At 43.3% G+C, this 20,261-nt stretch overlaps 2 protein-coding genes across 3 annotated transcripts in view; one reads left to right on the forward strand and one right to left on the reverse strand.

Moving 5' to 3' along the window:
- The window catches only part of TRRAP (transformation/transcription domain associated protein), a 75,474-nt gene extending 70,562 nt beyond the window's left edge, over positions 1 to 4,912 (reverse strand). Inside the window, exons 1-8 of one of the 2 annotated variants that reach the window (XM_085074636.1) lie at positions 4,761 to 4,912; positions 4,506 to 4,580; positions 3,788 to 3,938; positions 3,377 to 3,426; positions 2,313 to 2,423; positions 1,778 to 1,882; positions 1,104 to 1,187; positions 293 to 349 (exon numbers count right to left, since the gene is read on the reverse strand). In XM_085074636.1, the coding sequence (XP_084930762.1) occupies positions 293 to 349; positions 1,104 to 1,187; positions 1,778 to 1,882; positions 2,313 to 2,423; positions 3,377 to 3,426; positions 3,788 to 3,887 (507 nt within the window). In that variant the 5' untranslated portion in view covers positions 3,888 to 3,938; positions 4,506 to 4,580; positions 4,761 to 4,912. The remainder of the gene's footprint in view (positions 1 to 292; positions 350 to 1,103; positions 1,188 to 1,777; positions 1,883 to 2,312; positions 2,424 to 3,376; positions 3,427 to 3,787; positions 3,939 to 4,505; positions 4,581 to 4,760) is intronic. The other variant, XM_085074637.1, reaches the window with a different exon arrangement.
- Positions 4,913 to 5,619: 707 nt separating this feature from the next.
- Positions 5,620 to 15,174, forward strand: TMEM130 (transmembrane protein 130). Its single transcript, XM_085074638.1, has 8 exons — positions 5,620 to 5,890; positions 7,746 to 8,036; positions 9,504 to 9,672; positions 10,091 to 10,260; positions 10,903 to 10,987; positions 12,592 to 12,794; positions 13,742 to 13,854; positions 14,598 to 15,174. Exons 1-8 carry the CDS (start codon positions 5,824 to 5,826, stop codon positions 14,772 to 14,774), a joined length of 1,275 nt encoding a protein of 424 aa, XP_084930764.1. The 5' UTR covers positions 5,620 to 5,823; the 3' UTR covers positions 14,775 to 15,174.
- Positions 15,175 to 20,261: the final 5,087 nt, after the last annotated feature.

Raw genomic sequence — 20,261 nt, forward strand, 5'->3', positions numbered from 1 at the left:
CATCTTTCCACTCAAAACCAGACACATTTGGTTACACGGAGACAACTGGAGCCAACCTGACCTCAGTTTTCTCAGACCAGTAATAGTGCGCTACAAACAGAAAGTTTTCCAAACCAAGACATAAATGTGTCCATTTTTAGACACAGTTTTCACAATATACTCACTAAAACTATATTTACCTTGTATCACTAGATACAAAATAATTATGTCAGCATCTTTTAGAGATAAAATTAAGAAATAAAAACTAGTTTTCTGACTATGGCAAGGGCAATTTAAAAAATAAAAGGCTTACCACTACTTTTGGAAGTTCTTTGTAAATCTGTTTCACAAAGTCCAAAAAATGATGAATCTAGGAAGGAAGAAGTCAGTTTATCAGGAAGAAATTTTAAAAAAATTTTAACGAATCACAATTTTAGAATCTCTGTCCAATTAACAATACAAATACATACAATCTCTACTCATCTGTACAGTATGTATTTCCTGAGAACACTTTCAGATTATTTGCACTTATATCTCTTTCTGTTCTGTCAGTATTAATTCAAATTTCACTTGGAAAGGATCTAATGTACCTATCATCTCCACAGAGTTCCAACACAGTATTGTTACATATAATTACTATGAATCAACTAATTTTTCCCAAGAGAAAATCAAGGCAAAAAGTCAACAGAATAACACTGCAAACTTCCAAATTCTCCTTGATGAATCACAGGACAGAAGAAGGGAGGCAGGGGGAAGTCAATCATAGTGAATTCCTCTTTCAGGACTTCCCATTACAAACTAAAAAGGCACCAATTCTCTTCCTTTGTGTGGAAATTTTATTCCTTAGACTGATCATATTGTCCACAAGCATTTAAATCAAGTACAACTAAGCTTTAATGGTTTGGTTTTTCCCCCAGGAGTGCCAGCACTACACAGTCCTCTTTCAAAAACTCCTTTATGGTAAAAAAAAAGAAAAAAAAAAAAGAAAAATATGGTTACCACAACAGGTCAGGCAACATAAAAGGACAGCAGCACAACAAACCAATCAACCCACTTGAACAAAACAGCAATTCTGAAGAGCATGGCAATAAGTTTTATATCACATAACAACAGTTATGACCTACTTCTTGAGTGATTGCTGGTCTGAACTGTTTGTGCAATTCAATAATTATTCTTAAGCAAATCAGTACATTTTCTTCATTCTCTGTCTGGAAAAAAAAGAAAGACTTTTTAGCAAGCCCACTGCTGAATTCTTCAACTTCCCAGTGGGTACTTCAAAACTGTGTAAAATTATACCCAACAATCTAAAGTGCTCCATTAATATGGATTTGCATGGGCAAGATGTCTTTCCTTGGATACCTTGCAGTGCTAGACTACGGCTGAAATTAAATCCACCCCTAAGGGAATAAACCCCAGACATTTCAGCCACTCTGTACCATCAGATCTGCTCCTATTGTGCCACAGAGACCCCCATGTGAGCTTCAAATGACATTGTTGTGAATTCCAAGAAAGAAAACAAACAGAAATTAAGCTATCTGCCAGAAAATCTTGCCCAGCATGAGAACAGTTCCCTGCATTTGTAAAATCCAGGTTTCTAAAGGGCAGAACAGAACATGCAGAAAAGCTGTAGGTGGTAAGAGAGAACATGGGTGAAGCTTAAATAGAGTGTCTTTTCACTCCTGCTCCAGTAGCACATTGAAGCTATTGGAAATCTTACCCCCAGCAAATTTTGGAGATGAAGAAAGTAGAGGAAAATATTTCTGAAAATTGGACAGCTTTAAGAGTAAGAAGAAAATACCTCTAGAAATCTAAACATCACAGACAGGATATTTTTGGTATGAAGACGAAGATGTTCATTTGTTGGTATTCTGTGAATTATTTCAAGCACAAGCTTCCGCAGTTGCTGTGGGGAAAAAAAGGAAAAATAAAGATACGACAGAACTTTTTCAAAAGCCCACAAAACCCAACTATGCACAAATGTGAATGAGGCAAATTGAACAAATTTACAGTTGAAAAATCAGACTTTTAAGGAATGCAATTTTAAGTATTAAAGAAAGATTCAACTTCTGCCTTTCATTTCTAACCTTCACTAAAGTCAGTAACTTAAAATAATGTGTAGTATTTCAGCAAGAAAGCCAATTCCATTGCACCTAGTTTCCCTCATTTTTCACAGAAGCCCAGATTTGCAAAGTTTCTAAGTAACTTACTTAGAAACAAGACTTTTTCACTTTCACTCCAAATGACAGATCTATTTTTAGCAAGTCTTAAATCAGTTCATTAGGTTAACCAAGGACTTCACTGCAAAAAGGCAGGAGATGTTCCACACAGTTTACCTGTGCTGGCTTCTCCTGAAGAAACTGAACTTCCCCATCCTGCAGGAAGGTGAGAAACCGAGGGATGATGTGTTCCAGGAAAGTGGAATATTGAGGGGATGATGTCACATTCTAATTAAGAGCAGAAAATGGGAAGATATAAAATACACGTTACGAAGAATATATTTAATTACATTCAAAGCCGCTATTAAACATTTTCTGTGAATTCTGAATAGATTCAGTGACTAAATATCTGCTGACACACTACAGACCCAAGTGAGTTCCAAAAGAACATTAGCAAAACAAATATTGAATAAGTTCTTCCCTGTTGAAGACAAGAGAAAAGAGAATCAACTAAGCCTTCAGATTCCAAACAGATCCCCAGACTAAGCAGTTAGAACTATTCTTTTAGTCAGATAAATTGTTTCAGAGATGGCATGTCAGCTTAACCAGATAAAAAGACTCCACAAGAATGTTTTTTTAGTTTTCTATAACTTCAAAATGGGCACATAACAACTAAGTATTCAACTAAAGCGTCATTCCTGCTAACTTGTGTTTCACATTTTCTCTGCTGCTCATCTAAATGATAGTCCATCACCATGGCAAAAGATGGCACTGGAGACATCTCCACTCCTGATGTCACATTCTGCATCTGACAACTCCTCTCTCACTTCTACACCACAGAACTACTCAGAGGAACCAGAATGGCCTCTGTTTCACAAGGGCACAATACACATTTGAACTCAATAAAAGGAAGCTTTAAATACAGAGATTTCAGAGCATTCAAAAACTAGAAGAAAAATCTACTTCACTTTTATTTAAATAATTAATAAAGATAAGGCAATGAAAGCTTTTTAAGTTCAAATTTAATTCTTCAACAGCCTGGCTAATTCCTAAATACAAACCTAAAATCAATGACTTGTAACTGTATAAGTCATAAATCACAGGATATTACTAATAATCTTTTAACTCCATAACATCAGAAATTCAATTAATATCCATTAAGCACAAGACAGGCTGCCATTGCAGAAAGCTGAGGGGTTTTTTGTTGGGGTTTTGCTGCCTGTGGCTTTCTTTTTACTTACTTCAAAATTCTCACTGACTTCTTGCATCATTTTCAATTTGGTTTCATCAGCTGAAAATGGAAATTCAAGCAAAATAAAGTGAATATAAAACTTAGCTCATAAAGGAAAACACCTGCCTCACTGATTAAAGAAGCAATCAGATCTTATCAGTTTAGCTATCACTGCCCACTTATGACACACAGTTCTCTCAACCAACCACCACACAACTGCACACACACACAGCTCACTCACTTCAGCTCAAGCAAGTGTTTCTCATCATTTTGCTTCTTCAAATATCAAAACTCAAACAAATTTCAAAGGGAATTCGACAGACTTCACTGTTTCATTTATCAACTGTCTGAACCAGACTGCAACATTTGTGAAACAAACCCCTGAAGAGCTGTGATTTTCAATAAGAAAAAAGTCTCTTACGTGTATTGACATCTGTAAGAGCAGCCACAAACTGAAGGTATTTTTTCATCAGAGTGGTTTGGTCCACCACCGTAGGCCCTTGTGCTGAAACAAATGCCATCTTGGAGGAGGAAAGATCAGCTTTCAGTACACAAAATCAAGATCAACACACCTACAAAAGAATAAAGAAGTACTTGTTAGCTTACGTGGCTGGTTAACAGCAGCTATCCCATCACCTCCATCCATTCTCCTGACGTTTTGAAGAGGGCCACCTTTTCCAAAAACCACAGCTGTCACGTTTACTTAGGCTCACAAATACAACACCAGGTATGTACAGCACTCACTGTGACAGGACTGCACTAACAGATAAAAGGGGTTATTGAACTCTTCACACCACAGCACAAACCTTCCCGTGTTTTGCCTGGTTTCCTCTCTGCCAGCAGCAGGCTCCAGGCTCAGGGATGCTCCTGACACCGCACACCAGTTATCCAGCCTTCCTCCCCAGCCGGATCCCAGCCTTACAGCTACCCCGGGACATTTCCCAGCGGGACTCACTCCCAGGGCGCCAGCAGCTGCCCTGCCGCCACAAACTGCCTTTCTCACTCGTCTAGAAACCTAACATCACATCCACCTTGAGACACCGGCGGCCTCCCTGCTCCCCTGGGGGGTTTCCCGTCAGCTGCGCTCCCGGCCTGCAGGGCTGGGGAGCCCGCAGCCCCCGGCACCCCGCACCCCTCACCTTCCCCGCCGCAGCGCTGCTCGCCCGGGTCGCTCCCCGCTGCCAGGGCGCCATCACGCCGAGCCCATTTCCGCCCTGCGAACACGGGCACCGTGAGCGGCGCTTCCCCGGCCCTCAGCCCTCCCGGTGCCGCGCTCGGCCCCAGGCCTCCGGCGGGGCTCCGGCCGCTCCCTCCCGCCCGCGGCGCGCCCGCCCCGCCTCCCCGCGCCCCGCTCCACCGCGCCCAGGCCCGGCCGCCGCCGCCGCGCTCCTCACCCCGCGGCTCCCCGGGACCGCCCGGCCGCGGCCCCCCGGCTCCCTCCTTTGTTGCTCCCGGAGGCCGCCGGCAGCGCATGGGCGCGACGGAAGCGCCCGAGCTCAGTTCCGGCCGCCTCCTCCCGGTGCCGCCTCCCGCGCCTCTCCCGGGGCGGAGGCGAGCGCACCGCCCCGCAGCACCGCCCGGTCCCTTCGCCGGCCCCGCAGTCCTCGGACAGCCCCGCCCTGACCCGCCCTGCCGGGGCGGTCTCGCTCCAGCCGGGCGCTGCCTGAGGCGAGCCCCGCCCGTCCCCGGAGGCTCTGCGAACGCGGCGGCCGCCGGTGACAGCGGGCGAGGAGTTACCCGGGCAGAGGCGGCCGCGGCCGGTTCCCCCGGCCAGCGCAGGCCCACCCGCCCCGCGGGAGCGGCGGCACGGCCGGAAGCGAAGCGGGCAGAAGGGCCGATCGGCCGCAAGAAACGAAAAGGCAGCCAGCGGTGGGAAAGGGTTTCGAATGATGAGTTTAAGAAAATAAAAGAAGTAAAAGTAAACGGAGTAAAACCAAAAGATACAACACGAAACAAGAAAAAAGAAAATAAAAGGACAAAAAAAGAACGCCAGAGAACCACATCCCGGCTCTTTTGCTGGCTGTGTCTCCAGCAGCGCACCCGTTACAGGCCGTCCGGAGCGCTGACCGGTAACAGCAGCGAACCGCCCCCGCCAGAGCCGGCCCCGCGCCACCTCAAAATACTTTATGTGTGCTTGCCGCCACCAAAGCACAGCACAAACCCCTTCCCGAGCGCCCCGGGGTGTCCCCATGCCCTCGGCAGATGTGAGGCAATTGTGCATTTTATTGCCTGTTTGTTTAAAGCCCCGGCGGGTGTGCAGCCCGGTCGCGCCGCCAGCACGATCCCGCAGGAACTGCCCCCGGGAGAGGCGGGCTGGTCGCTGCCGCGGGGGAGCGGCCCGGGGGGGAGGACAGACCAGCCGCAGTGCCGCGGGGTTCCCAGCGCGGCCAGAGCCGCTCCCGGTTCGCCAGCCGGCCCCAAACCCGGCCCCGGCGGCACCGACCCGCGGCCCCCGGCATGCTGCGGCTGCTCTGCGCGCTGCTGCCGCTGCTGCAGCTCGGCCGCGGTGCCGCCCCGGCTGCAGGTAAGGGCTGCGCTGGCATCGCCGCCGGGAGCGGGAGAGGGTGCGGGGGACGAGGGCTCAGAGCTCAGGCGAGAGCTGCATCACGGGTGGGCTGGTTCCCGAGCTTGACAGATGTGACAAGGGCTGGAAGCAGCTCCCACCACCCCAGATTTTATTCTCAGGCGCGATCTTGGTGCCTGCAGTGAACGTGGGGCACCCCGGGCAGCCGGGATTCTGATTTGCACTTCTAACCCAAAAGCTGCTCTTCTGCTTCCCCCGCACCGAGGGTCACAAGGCACCTGGGCAGCCGCTATGGGGCTCACAGAGCTCCATTCTCACAGAGGTGGGGAAGGCAGGAGAAATCCCTGAACTGGATGGAATGTCTTGCTGTGCCGGTCACTCCTTGGGTGACCTTGGGTTAGCCACTAAATCTCCAGCTGCAGCAGCTGTTGGGCCGGTACGGCTCTGATTTGTAAAGCACCGTGATAACCTCCAAGGAGAAGTGCTAGATAAGCATGATGTAGCTGGCTTGGCTATTTTTTTCCCATGTTCTGCTGAAACAAAGTGGAGCATAGCTTGAATCTTCGAGAGACATGAAACCTCCCTGTGCCAGATTTCATCAAATCACAAGCATTTCTCTTTTAACGCAAAAAACTGAACTCAGGGACATTTCCTGTGCTGTGAAACAGGAACAGTGGAGTTCTTTCTCAGGCAGTAAAGTTACAGTTCATTTCCCACAATCCTTCTGCCTCCAGAATTGCTCAGCACCTGTGATGTGCAAAATAAAATGCAGGTGCAAAATAAAATGCAGGCATGAAATAGAAGCTTTGCAGTCTCTTTCATACAGTCTCAAGCTGATGGGTGCAGAAAAGCTAGCACGGGAGTTAGCTAGCCCCAGTGCTCCCTTCACATTAGAGGTCATGGATGAGTGAGGAATGCAAATTCTGACTGTCAAAGATTAGAGTTCCTGTTAATAGTCTGGTGGCTGCTGAAAGAGAGGAGAAGGAAAGGCACCACCATTAGAAACCCCAGTTCTGCTGCTCTTCCCATCACTGTTGGTGAGAGGAGAGCCTGGCAGAGCAGTGATACAGGGAAGGGAAGGGAACATGCTCCATGTTGAAGGAAAGCAACCAGATCCTCTTCCCAGCTTTGTCCCAATTCACAGCTATTGTTGGGTTTTGCACTTCCTTTTGTTTTGGGGCTTGGGAGTTGATTTTTTGTTTAACACACACATAGCCTTTAATGTTCCTGCACTGCTTTTTGCTGAAAAATTTAATGTATCATTTCCATAAATCTCAACGCTGCTCACACTCTGACTATTGCAGTAGTTGCAAGATCTGCAGCAGTCTGAGTAAGCACAGCAGAGAAGATAATGGTGTTCACTTATCAGGAAAGTCAGACAGACTTGTCAACAGAGCTGGCAAAGGAATCTAATGCATAAAATCTTACTTGAGGTTGAAAGTTCACATTTTTTAGGACAGAGGTTAGAGCTGACCTTCCAGTATCTGGAAGTCTAGTGACCATGTTAGATCATTAGTGACAAGGAACCTACAGCCAGCACCCAGCTCTGGGTGTAAAACCTCATGAAAGCTTTTGTGATGTTCTAGCCTGAAGATGTCTTCTACTATGAGCATTTCTAGGACCCAGTCTGATGTATTGTCTACTGCCATTTGTTTGAACTCATACACACTTGCAACAGTTTCTGTTCCAGATTTTTAAACAGTAAAAAATTTTGGTGGTAAAGCCTTTGCTAGGATAAGTGTCATCTTGCATCAGATAACTACGGCTGACTAGTTAGAATGTGCAAATAAATAAATAAAATTTAAAATTCAATACAACAAGGTTTGGCTTACTTCTTTTCTTCTGATTTCCACAGAGTCGTTTGGTCTGGAAATAACCAACAATGGTCCCATCACAACAGGAGCTCAAGCTACTATTCAGGCCAGTCTAAGCATGGAGAACGAAAATGTCACATCCAACTTGTATCACTTCAACTGGATTTATGCTCCTCTGATTCTGATCGAGAAATCCGAGCAGCGGTTTAGTTCTGTAATTAATGTGACTGGTGAATTTCCTGGGACTTTTCCTGTGTCCGTCTGGGTGACTCACAGAAACTGCTGGTTGTGTCGGCCAGTAGCAAGAAATATCACAGTGCTTCAGATCACAGGTAAAACGGCTTTACAATCTGTACCTCTCCAGGAACTCAGGATATATGGCTTTGCCAGCATCAGGATGAAAGCAAGTGTAAATATGGCTTCAGACAACAGAGTTTGATTTGTAGCCCTGTGGCTGAAGATGAGTTTGGGTGGCATGGTACAATTAGTACAATTAGAGCCACGCTCCAGTGTCTCTATATCCAGGAAACAGGTGTGACCCTGCCCATGTTTTCCAGCCTCTGTCACTTAGAGAAACTGAGCTAGAAACCAGATGCTTCAGCAGCTGCATTTCACACATCAGTGTTGGTCAATGATGTCCAGACTCCTAAAACAATGCTTCTTCTACTGCCTCCCAGCATTTCTAGTCCTAAAGCTAGAATGACCATCAGGAGTGACTATCTGCAGCTTTTCCCTGATGTATGACACAGCAAATCTTAGGCCATCAGCACAGCAGAGTGCTGTGTTTTCTTTTAAAGCTGTCTGAGTGTACTGAAATTGGATGTGAAGTCATGGCTGCATTTCCAAATGTTGTTAAGTGTAGTTTCATCTTACTGGGAACATTCAAAACCATTGGCAGGCTTTTTTTTTTCTTTGGTTTCTTTTTTTTTTTTTTTTCTTTTTTACAAATTAACCAGTGGTGTGCTATGGTTAACCTAATCTCTAATACAGGGATTGACAGCTTCATTCTGACAGTAATTGTGATTATTATGTGTGCATCACCAAGAAAACAGTTAACCAGATTTAATGAATTGTTAACAGGTAAGAATCTGTTGCTAGTAATCAATAGCCCATTAATTTTATAATGAGTCGATAAGTGTCTCATCATGATACCTCTTTACCTGTAGGTTAGAGAGGACTTTTTTAGATCAGTCTTTGCCACTCCTTGTAAACAAAGTTAAACATAGAACTTCTCATAGACATAAAAATTCCACTCTTTCTATATTCACAATATATATATCTGTTACTCATAGCAGCAAATCTTAATTTCTGTAGAAATAGCTAAAGCTGAGGAAAAAAAACTACATAAAAAACCTGCACAAAACAAACAAAAAACACCATCCCAAACATGAAGAATGTGTGTACTGGTTTGATTCTGACTCTAGATGCTTGATGTTAATACCAGTTCTCTTTAAATCAATAGTTAATATTTATATTGACCTCAATCAGTCCAGGATTATTTCTCTTAGTTATATTAGATGCTTTATCATGACCAGTCGCATAACCCTGAATAAATATTTTAATTTCACCACCTCACTAACACGTGACAACACTGAGTAACAGATAGAAAATATACTTAACCCGTTGGACTAAGACACAGAAAGACACAGTACATCTCAAAGAATGCTTTGGTGCACACACAGAGCAGGTTGTGGAAGCATGTTGTCATTCTTGTGTCATATGTGCTATCATTCTTCTGTCATATGTGCTGTCATTCTTGTGTTATATGTGCTTTCTTCTTCCCCCTTTTTATTCTGCAGAATTTATCACAGGGAACCTCACCATAGCCCAGATAGAAGACAGCAGAGTTACCACACGTGGTTCTAGCTCCTCCACAGGCACCATGACCCGGATTTCTTTCTCTCTTCATGACCCAAGTCGTTACTTCAAGTCAGCATCATTTGTCTACAACTGGGATTTTGGAGATGGGTAGGTGTGGTTACTTTGTTTGCTTTGATGAGTATTCAAGATGGCTCTGATTCAGATGTTCATCTAGAGAAAAATCGCAATTAAATCAGTTAGCTAATAGTCTGCCTGCTATAAAAGTTGTTTTCGTAATTTAGTGACTATTCCTATGCCATTTTGTGAATTCTTTTAGCGTTATCTTTGGTTTCTTTAATTAAAAATGCCCAGATTTATTCTGGATCTTACACTAATTGTAATTCTATAAGTAATACCACAGACATAAATCCTCATTGAAATGGACATAAAGTAGAATTAGAACTGCAGCAACTGGAGCATTGTCTGTAAAGAAAATATATTAGAGCTCATCCCTTTTAAAACCAGAAATATGCAAGCACTTGGTAAAAGACAATGTTGATTCTAAATCTTTTCCTGTTGCACACAGAGTTTACCAGATTACCAAGGAACCCTTTGTGTACTGCAACTGCTCCTCCCTGGGGAATCGCACCGTGCATCTGAAGGTCATAGCTGAATGGGAGCAAACTGGGAGCATCATACACGAAAGGGAAATCATGCAGAAAACTGGTGATTTTACCACAGCTCTGGAGCTCTTAGGTAATTCTGAAACATTTTGCACCTTCAAGCCAGAGCTAGCGGTATATGTACAGATACAATCTAGCTTTAACGTGGTAACACAATTTCAACAATGTTTCACATGCAATGGCTGGTCAACATCTTTTGGTGAAGCATTTCCATTGCAGAATCAGCGTCATGCTCTTCTAGGGCTGGAAAATGGGTGGAAATAGATAAAATCGTCAGTTTCTTTTTAATCTACAGACAATGTTACTGTCTTTTATAAAGCCTCACATATAATTAAAACAAAAATGTTTACTGTAACATATGGTGGATTTGTTTGTTCAATTTACACCAGCAATCCCTAAACAATAAATTAGTTAAAACAAGAATTAGGAAAGTCTCATTGCTTTGGTCAGCTTCTGGACTAAATAAGCACAGAAGTAAAAATGTAAAGAATAAATAAGTTGATTATATATACTAAAAAGAAATCAGAAAAAAACCAGAAAACTTGCAATATCTCTACTGGTAGGTTTCCTTTTTGGGTGTGAGACAAGTAGTGTTATTTGTGTGACTGATAGAGCCCAAATCTGCAAGTCTGTTCAAACAAACCTTCACTGGGAAACCAGTGAGACTCAAGTTTACATGCAGAGTGTGACATGCTGGCTTTTCATTTCTTCTCAGATGCTGTTAAAAGTATTAATGTAGTGGGCTCCAGAGAGACTCATGTAATGGAAAACTTGAATTTATCTCTTCATATCAATGGCACGTAAGTAGCAAACATAACTTCTTTCCTCCCCAAAATTGTCTAAGTGTTTTTACCCAGAGTTTCCTTAAAATAGTTGGTTGCACCCCACAGAACAGTTTCTTAAAACAAAACAAAACAAAAATTTCTTTGAACAAAATACTGTTCAATATTGAATTTTCCTGACTTGAAATACCATGAGCTCTAAGAGCCTGAAAGAGCCTGCATCCTTATAGAAAAGTAGAATTATCCTATGTAAGGCAATTTTTTAAAAATCTTTGTAAAGAAAATGTTAAAAGACAAGTAGCCAGGGAAATAGTGGGGGAAAATACATCTGAAAACCTCTTTTTAAATTTTTCTCCTTCATCAATTTCCCCACAATTAAATTGAAATATATTCCAATTTCTGTTGCATAGCAGCAAAGCCTACAGGGGATTGATAGGTTTGGCGAGAAATTCTGGCAAAGTTAAGATTTCTACAAGAAGAATAAAACATAGAAGCTCCGTGCAGTGAGGATTATAGGAAAACAGGAGAGTTGTGAGTACCTCAATCCTAGCACAAGCTCCCTCAAGTTGCAGCATTAGAACACATTGGAGTTTTGGAACGACTAGCACCCAAACACAGAGTCATTTGCCAGGGGCATAAACAGTCCCAATAGACAAAGCAGCACAGTTTGCATTCAGAAAGTGAATGGCACATTGGCAGGAGTGGGAACTGGAGGTGGCATAACAGTAAATGTGAACAGCCAAAAGCTGTGACAGACAAACCTGAGATCACTAAGAGCAGGCTTGGTAACCTCCCAGTCACAGGACTAGCAGTGGTGCAATAGGAGTTTAAGATAGAGAAGCAATGACAAAGGCTTGAGAGAGGGGTTATCAAAAACAAAGCTATCTTTAGCAAGGGATGTTTTAAAGAGATAAGAAAAAATACTAATAAAATGGGGTAAAGAAAAGCTCTGTCTGTTGTCAGAACCGAAGTCCATAATACATAAGGCAAGAATCAGTTGGAACAGAAGTCTGGAAATGTAAATAAGAGGCATCAGTTAGGCTTAGTGAGAAGCCTCATGGCCATGAAGTGAGTTGCATTAAATTGCTTGATAGCAAAAAAACCCTTTTTGTTAATGTAAGGGAATGCTGTGATCCTTGCAATTTACTTTTCCAGCTAATAGTCCACTTTACAGAGCCCATCTTACATTCTTCCCAGTTTCAGTTGTGGGTCTTTTTAATTAAAAAGTCTTGAGTGTGCTTCAGTGGTACAGACAGTGATTCCTGTGTGAGAAGGACAAAGGAAAAACAACCTTCCCTAGTAAGTGCAGGGAAAAAAGATCCTTTTATCTTTATTGAAGAAGGACTATGGAGCTGTCTATACACAGTGGCCTGCCGATGACCCACACAGGTATTCAGCTCTCAGCTGAAAGACTTGCCTTCATAGAAACATCACAAAGAACTTTTTCATTTGGCAAATGCTACAAACCAAACAATTGTGCAGTTAATTACTTCTTTATTTGTATTTAGATTAACTTCATTAGTTTCAAAATTACTCTGCTGTTTTAACCAAGCTCTTTGCTGAAATTTTTGCTGAGTTTTCACCTTCTTTTAATTTTGCCTTTTTTGCTCTTGTCATTCCAGCCCACCACTGGCATTATGCTGGCTAATAAAATCTGAATGCATTCCACTTGAAGGTGACAAATGCCATCTGGTGGAGATCAGTGGCTCCTGCTACAACCTCAGCCACACCTTCAGGGATGCGGGACAGTATTGCCTCAGCATCAGGGTGGAGAACGGCGTGACGATGCTGCAGACTTACCACGGGATCAGAGTGAGGCCAGCAGGTGAGGAGCAGGAGAGTCCTACCTGTCAGTCTCAGAACAAAACCCACCCAGCAGTCTCAAACAGGTTGGGGACAGCTGTGGGTTAGCCAGCCTGCAGCTGAGGTTTCAGGAAGCTGGTGTAGATCCCTAAAAGGAGAGGAATAAAAAGAGAAATGAGAGCATATCACGTGCCTGCTGTAATTGCTCTGAGCTTCTGGTGTTCTGCTGAACCCTCAGTCCCAAGAGTGTCTTGAAGCTACTGAGTATCCTGGGAAGACTGTGTTAGTTAAATGACAGATTTTTCAGTTTAAATAGTCCAGATTTTGTAATTAGAGAGGATAACTAGGAAAACATATACACCTGTAATACTATCTTAATTAAGCAGTCTCAATTCTTTTTGCTTAGTTTAGTTATGGATTTTTGAGGGTATATTTTCTAGGCCTCCATTTCATTACAGGTCTCTGTCCCTCCTGCCAGTGACCCCTGCTGACTTCCCCCATCCATGGTCATGTGTGCCCCTCTTGGGTCCATAAGCCATCTGGGAGAGTGGCTAAGTGGCCAAGTGAAGAGGATGGGGGACAGCCAGGCTGTGATAAAGACTGGTCACACTGTGTCACCATGAGCCACCTGTGTGCAGACAGGACAGCTCACTCCAGAAGGCTTGGGGGCTCTTAGGGTACCACAGAGATACAAACACCCTGGGGAGTCAGCGACTAACGTGTAACTGGATGGGGGTTTTTAGGCTCTTCAAGAGAAAAGAGGACCTAAAGGGAAAGACCCTTACAATCCCCTCTCCCACTCCCACTCCACAGAAACATGGAGTGATCTGGGCTGAAAAGTTTATTACCTTTTACACACATCTCCTTTTTTCTAAAAATATTCCTGAAAATTCATTGTTTCCTTCTCACAGATGCCTTTTTCTGGGGTATTGTGTCACTCCAGGAATGTGTCCTTGTGCTTTTTCCTAGGAATACACCCAGCTTTCTTTGTTCTGCTCTGCACTGCTCTGGTTTCAGTGATGCTGGTGCTGGTGCTGTACACAACCTTTCGAAGTAACACACAACAAAAAGATCTCATAGAGGTATTCAGTTACTCTTACTTTGAGCTGGGATAATAATTAGGTGTCTTCAAGCCATGAAAGGTATCTGATTTGAAAGGTTCTTTAATGCCCAGACAAACAGAGTGGGAGAGAGAATTTTCCTGGTATGTGTGATCTGTTCCACCAAAAAATCCAAGCAAGCAAAGCAACAGGCAAGTCTCTGGCTTGTTGCAGAGAACTCAAATTTAAATTGCCAGGATTATAAGGCGCAGTTTGTTAATATTCCCAAGCAGATGTTTGCATTGGAGTATCCCTTCCAGAGGATCTACCTCAGAGTAGTTACATGAAAGAAAGCAAGGAGATAGTGTGAGAAGGCACAGGATAATAAAAAGGAGGGATATGTTTCCTAAAGCAGCCCTAAATTGTCACCTACCCCTCATATGTGACCTTCATCTCCCCAACTCCCTTCCATCTCTAAAATACCTTTCACTTGCTACAAAAGGTATTTGCAAAAACCATGAATTCTTAAATCAAAAATAGCTTTCATGGTACTTTGGAAAGTACCCAATACCCTTCACACTGTGCCACACTATATATTATACACCTCTAGAGACACTGCTTATGAGCCATGTGCACAGCAGCTGTAAATCAGAAGTCTATTTGAAGTCAGTGACTGACTGAAAATGGTTGAGGACCAAGTGCCATTTGTAGCCCAATGTATTCTTGCTGGACTGGAGCCAGTGGGAACTGAACTAAAAATGATCTTTTTGATGTTCCTTTTCCAGGTAGCTGACTTTGACTTTTCTCCACTGTCTGATGAACACCGCTCTAATCATTCCAAGTCAGGCTGTGGCCCAGTATGTTGCAGATCATGTTTTCTTCTACCATCAAAAGAAGCTTCCTGGGAGAGTCATGAACTTCTACATTCACTTTACAAGCCAGTCAAAATGTACACACTGTGAAGAACACAATTGCACTTTGGTTGCACTAACTGTCAAACTTTCTCACTTACCCCCAGTTAAAAGCCTGGTGCTGCATCAACGGTTTGGTTTTGCCAATGCAATGAGGTTCACAACTTTAAGTCCAGCACTTGAGTGCTTCATTCTCTGAACTAAAAAAGAGCAAGAAACACAGTAAAAGTAGCTTTGTATTTTTAACTTACACGGGTGTGTACATTTACAGCTGTAAATGCAGCATTTTATTCTTATGAAAGTTTGTTTTATGTGCAGGTTTGCTAAATCCACTACCTCTTGTAATTTCTCTGTTCCTTCTGCTGTCTGTTTCAAAGAAGAAAATGCCTAAGACAAAAATACCTCCTTTCCTGTGTACAACAATAATATTGGAAATGGAAGTCACCCAAAATGCTGTTGAATGTGTATTTTTTCTATCAAGGAACTGATGTGCACAGGTTGAAAATGGCCAAGATGCTTCCAATGAACCAGACTACCCAATTACGTTTTTCCTGTCTTGAAAGATGTCTTTTTAAGCTGATGGACCTCTGTCAGATTGCAGTGGTGGTGACCTGCTCAAAAAGAGACACCTGCTAGCAGTATTTTGGTCCTGCAGAAACCTCCACACGTCCACCACTTTCTGAAACAGAACACCACTCATATCTGTATAGATAGTTTTTTTATTTTTTCCCCAGACTATTTACTCTTCTTTTTTGCCTCATATTTCTTCCCAACTAGTCATGAGAACTCCTCTTCCAAAAAATGCAACAACTGGAGCTCAAAGCTGCTCAGCAAAACATATTCAACTCAAATTCCTAATCAAAATTCAAGGCTGTATAAACTCCATGCCCGTTGTAGACTATCATCTACTATCAGCTTCCTGCTCAGCCAGGCTTTGCCTGTTGGCATTTCAGACTACCCTGGAGGCTTTTAAACAGAAGTGCCTTTGTGTCCACTTCTTTTTTTAAATGTGACACACCTCTGATTTAAAGCCTATGGATATTGTGGCCTTGGGACTTTTCACAATTTCTCAAATGATTGGGAGATAATTGTCTGAATGTGAGGGGATTTACTATGAGGTTTTTGGGGTACTCATCTCACACGTTCAAGTTCTAAGTTTCCTCAGAGAAGCCCAGAGCTTCAGTTCTTCTGGGAAAGAAATTGCATGATCCTTAATTAACTTGATACATTTTAAATAGAATAGGATCATCTAAGATAACAAATCCTGTAAACACAAGTTTTTGTCCAAAAGTACCTTCCAAAGAAGAATTTCTTTAGGCTTTTCTTGTAGAGAAAAGCTGTATTTCTAAGCAAGTTTGTTGATTAGGAGTGGTGTCATTTGTATTCTTTCTCAGTGCTCTGGTACCAAACTCTTATCTTCACCCATATTCAGTTACTGTTAAGAATGTACCTCTTTTTAGCAAAGAAGCTACTGTACCTGAGAGCTCCAGTTTTATTGTTTATTCCTGAGATTCCAGCCCTCTGAGCCACTGCCAAAGGCAGTGACTTGTTCTGGGATGTCATTGTGGTTTGTGAATAGCTACATGGTCCTTGGGCCTTGGAAAGAAGAGATTTCTGATATGCAAAATACAGCTCAGAGTATCAGAGTCCTGAGACAGACTGCACAGGGGTTTCTGCAGCCAGAATTTAGTTTGGGCTTCTTTTATTACCTTTGTGAAAGACATGTGGCCCTTGCTGTTGAAATACACTTAAAGACAACCCCTTGACATGCTAATGAATGTGTAAAAAGCCCTTTCTTCTCCACATTGTACTCCTAGCAAAGACAATATCTGTGAGAGCAGACCCAGTTATAGATACATGAAAGTGGGATCGTTTGGGTTTGAAACAGATCATGTCAAAGGAGTAAGACTTATGCTCAGCCCCCTTTTCCATTAATATCCAGGTGATCCAACGGGTATCATGGGGTGTTAGGCCATGAACTTTGCTGCTTTGGGGTTTTGTCTTTTTGTTCTCCTCATATGTCCAAGCCAATATACAACTGGTCATGCCAAACCTGGCAAAGTAGGTATCAACTCCCAGACAAAAATGTGGGACATGGAGTTAGAGATGCGAAAGGCAGGCCTAAGAAAATCCCCAATTTCCTATTGAGAACAACAGAGCAAATGTCCTTCAGAAGAATATTAGCTCTTGCTGTCTGCGTAGAATGAACAAAGGATGGCAAAGGAGTCAAATTATTCAGGAGGGTAGAAAAGATAAAGTGCTGTGAAGTGGAAAGTCAATGCTATCAAATACTGGAAGACACTACTTCGAGAACAGAAAAGAGTAGAGGTTAGAGAGAAAGACGTCTCTGGCAAAAAAATAAGCAGTGGAGAATGTACACTTAAAAGGGTATGTCAAGAAGCAAATTAACCAAGAAAATTTAAACAGCCTTAACAAACTGAGATATAAGTATGAGAAATACTCGCATGAATATGGTCTGGAATCCAGTATGAAACTACTTCCTGCACAAAAGATTGATCTGTGGTTTGATGAATGCATCTGAAAGTGAAGAAAAAAGGTAATTGAGCAGTTCAGGATATAGCAATGAGATCAGTGGGACGTAGCTGGGATTAGTAGGAGGATTCACTTTGTTAACCTTAGAAATCAATGACCTGAAAAAAGGAATGTTCAGCAAAATGATCAAACTCACTGATTCAAAACAAGAGCCCAGTGAGTGCAAAGCCAAAGAGCCATTAAATTCAGGTGATAAGCAAGAATGTGGGCAGATAAAAAGTGTATGCAATGAGAATTACTTACAAGGAAATTCATTTGAGCACAAAAAGATTCTGGAAATGCATAGTAGAAAAACACAGTAAAGCAAAAGAACTTCTGTTACTCTGTAATTTGTCATATAAACAATGGTGCTGGTTTGTGAGGACAAATCAGCCTTTTATCTTAAAAGAAGAGCATAAGGCTCTGTGGCTGAATGGATCAAGGCTGAATTCTGTTTTTCATTGCTGGAAAGGAGATTACACAGCCCCAAATAGTGACAACAATTTGAAGACAGGAGGCCTCTATTGCATTTGCTGGGTGCTGTTGGAATGGAAGTTGGTTCAGCAAAAGGAAGGTGAAGAACTTCAGATTTAAATGCTCGGCTTTATTATTAGATAATAAGCCAACACTTCACCTTGATTTTTGTGCCAGTTTCCATGGAAACTGAAATACCATCCTGCAACTGTCACAAAATTGTTCAGATCCTGCAGATCTCAGCTTTGACAGCACATCATGCCCTACAAATGGGGATTTTTAAATTGCAGCCACTAAAGTGGGGAATGCAGAAGTTCCAGAAACTTCTTTCAGAGCTGGGTGTACTCATCACCAGCATGTGTAATTCTTACAGCAGTGAGCACAGAGAGAGCAGTCACAGCAGATTGTAGAATCACAAAATCAGAAAATGGCCTGGGATGGAAGGGATCTTAAAGATCATTTCATTCCACTCCCCTTCCATGGTTGCACTAGATCAGGTTGCTCCACATCCCATCCAACCCGGCCTTGAGCATTTCCAGTGTTGGGACATCCACAGTTTCCCTGGGCAACCTGTGCCAGGGTCTCAACACCCTCAGCAAACTATTTTTTTCTGGTATCTAAATTAAACCTCCTCTCTGTCAGTTTGAAGCCATTCCACCTTGTCCTGTCACTAAATGTTCTTGTAAAAAGTCTCTCTCCACCTTTCTTTTCAGCTTCCTTCAGGTGAGGGAATCAGGTCACTCCAAAGCCTTCCCTTTTCCAGGCTGAACAATCCCAATTCTTTCAGCCTTTCCTCACAGCAGAGTTGCTCCATTCCTCCGACCACCTTAGTGATCTCTTCTGGACTCATCCAGCAGCTCCATGTCCTTCCTGTGCTCCCAGAGCTGGAGACAGCTCTGCAGGTCTCACCTGAGTGGGACAGCATCACCTCCCTCCATCTGGGTGTTTTATAAAATACTGTAGTTGTACAACTGTCACAACCACAGGAGCAAATTAGACTTGAGCACTAGGGAAAGATTACCCCAGCCAAATAATTTTCTAATGCATTTATTCACAGCAGTCTTGGGAGGCAGGGAAGTGATATTATCACTGTTCACAGGAGGCAGAAGGGAGCCGTGTAGAGATATGGAGTTTGCTTCTGCAGAGGCAGCTGCAAATACCTGCATAAAATTAGAGATTAAAAAGATTATGAGCGTCTACCAAATCCTTGTCCTTCTGCTGAAAAAGACATAGCTTTTCTATTTTTTAATTAATGGTTTTAATTTATTTTAATTAATTGGTTTCATTTAATTATAACCAGTGTGTTAATTATAAGCAATATGTTAATCTTAAATCACTTTTAGCCAGCATTTAGCAAAATTTATCATGATCAGGTATCTTTGGAATACATCTTGGGAAAATTACAGAAGCTTTCAGGTTTGCTAAGCTAACTTTGATATGCTCCAATGAGCAAGGCCTGGGAGAGAGTGATGTATTGTTGAAAATGAGTCCAAGAAGTGCAGAATTTATGGACTACAGAGATGTTTTGCAGGAACCAGAAGGTAAAGAAGAAGATCACAAAGACTCAGTGTGTGCATGTTGGGAAGTCCCCACCAGAGGAAACAAAACTCTAGAAAGACAGACAAATTAGCAGGAACAGTCAGAAATCCATAACCAAGAGAAGACAGGATACTAATTAATGAAAGCATTGTGTAATTTATAATCAGTGAATATTAATTGCTTTGTTTGCTAAAAGTGTACTAACAGGTGAACAAGTTTTGTATCAGCATCCATGTAGAGGCTGGAAAATTTTGTCAGCCACACACACACACCTCTTGAGCAAGAACAAAGTAACACCTTCCTCTCTAGCACTAAAAAAGTGCTGTTGGAGGGTCTGTCTATACCGCAGGGTTTAAAAAAATCGGTGCTAGATGTTTAAAAAATCGGTGTTAGGCGTTTATCCCTCCCGCCAGTTTCCCGCGGAGCGAAGGCAGCTCCTCGCCTAGGCCGCCAGGGGGCGCCCGCCGCGCGGGGATGGCGCTCAGCCGCCTCAGAGCCAGGGCCGAGGGACGGTACGGGACAGGGACAGGGACGGGGACGGGGACAGGGACGGGGACGGGGACGGGGACGGGGACAGGGACGGGGACGGGGACAGGGACAGGGACGGGGACGGGGACGGGGACGCGGACAGGGACGGGGACAGGAACACGGCTGATGCGCGGCCGCGGTCCTGAACGCAGCGGCAGGTTCCCCGGGTCTGGTGCCACCCGCGCAGCCGAGAGAGCACGCTCGGGGTCATCACCGCCAGGACAGTCGGGCTCATCACTGCGCCGAAATGCTGTCCTGTGCGGGCGAGCCCTGCGTGCCCCGCGGGGAGGCCATGGACGGACGGACGGACGGATGGGGAGAGCCTTCTCAGAGAGAATTTTCTCTGTGCTATTCAGTGCCCTTGGCATGACCATGTCCTGTCCCGTAGTGCCTTAGCAGACATGCTGCAGGATTAGGAACCAGAGAGACAAGACCCATTCTGTGAGTGGAAACAGCATCATTTTT

The sequence above is a fragment of the Lichenostomus cassidix genome, chromosome 14 (genome assembly GCF_008360975.1).
Source record: "Lichenostomus cassidix isolate B80296 chromosome 14, HeHo_3.0, whole genome shotgun sequence".
NCBI lineage: Eukaryota > Metazoa > Chordata > Aves > Passeriformes > Meliphagidae > Lichenostomus > Lichenostomus cassidix.

Excerpts from the sequence above, each read along its gene's own strand:
- TMEM130 (XM_085074638.1), top strand. The coding sequence starts at position 5,824 with ATGCTGCGGCTGCTCTGCGCGCTGCTGCCGCTGCTGCAGCTCGGCCGC. Across the intron at positions 5,891-7,745 it reads CGGTGCCGCCCCGGCTGCAG|AGTCGTTTGGTCTGGAAATA; the intron begins GTAAGGGCTGCG and ends TGATTTCCACAG. Across the intron at positions 10,261-10,902 it reads CACAGCTCTGGAGCTCTTAG|ATGCTGTTAAAAGTATTAAT; the intron begins GTAATTCTGAAA and ends ATTTCTTCTCAG.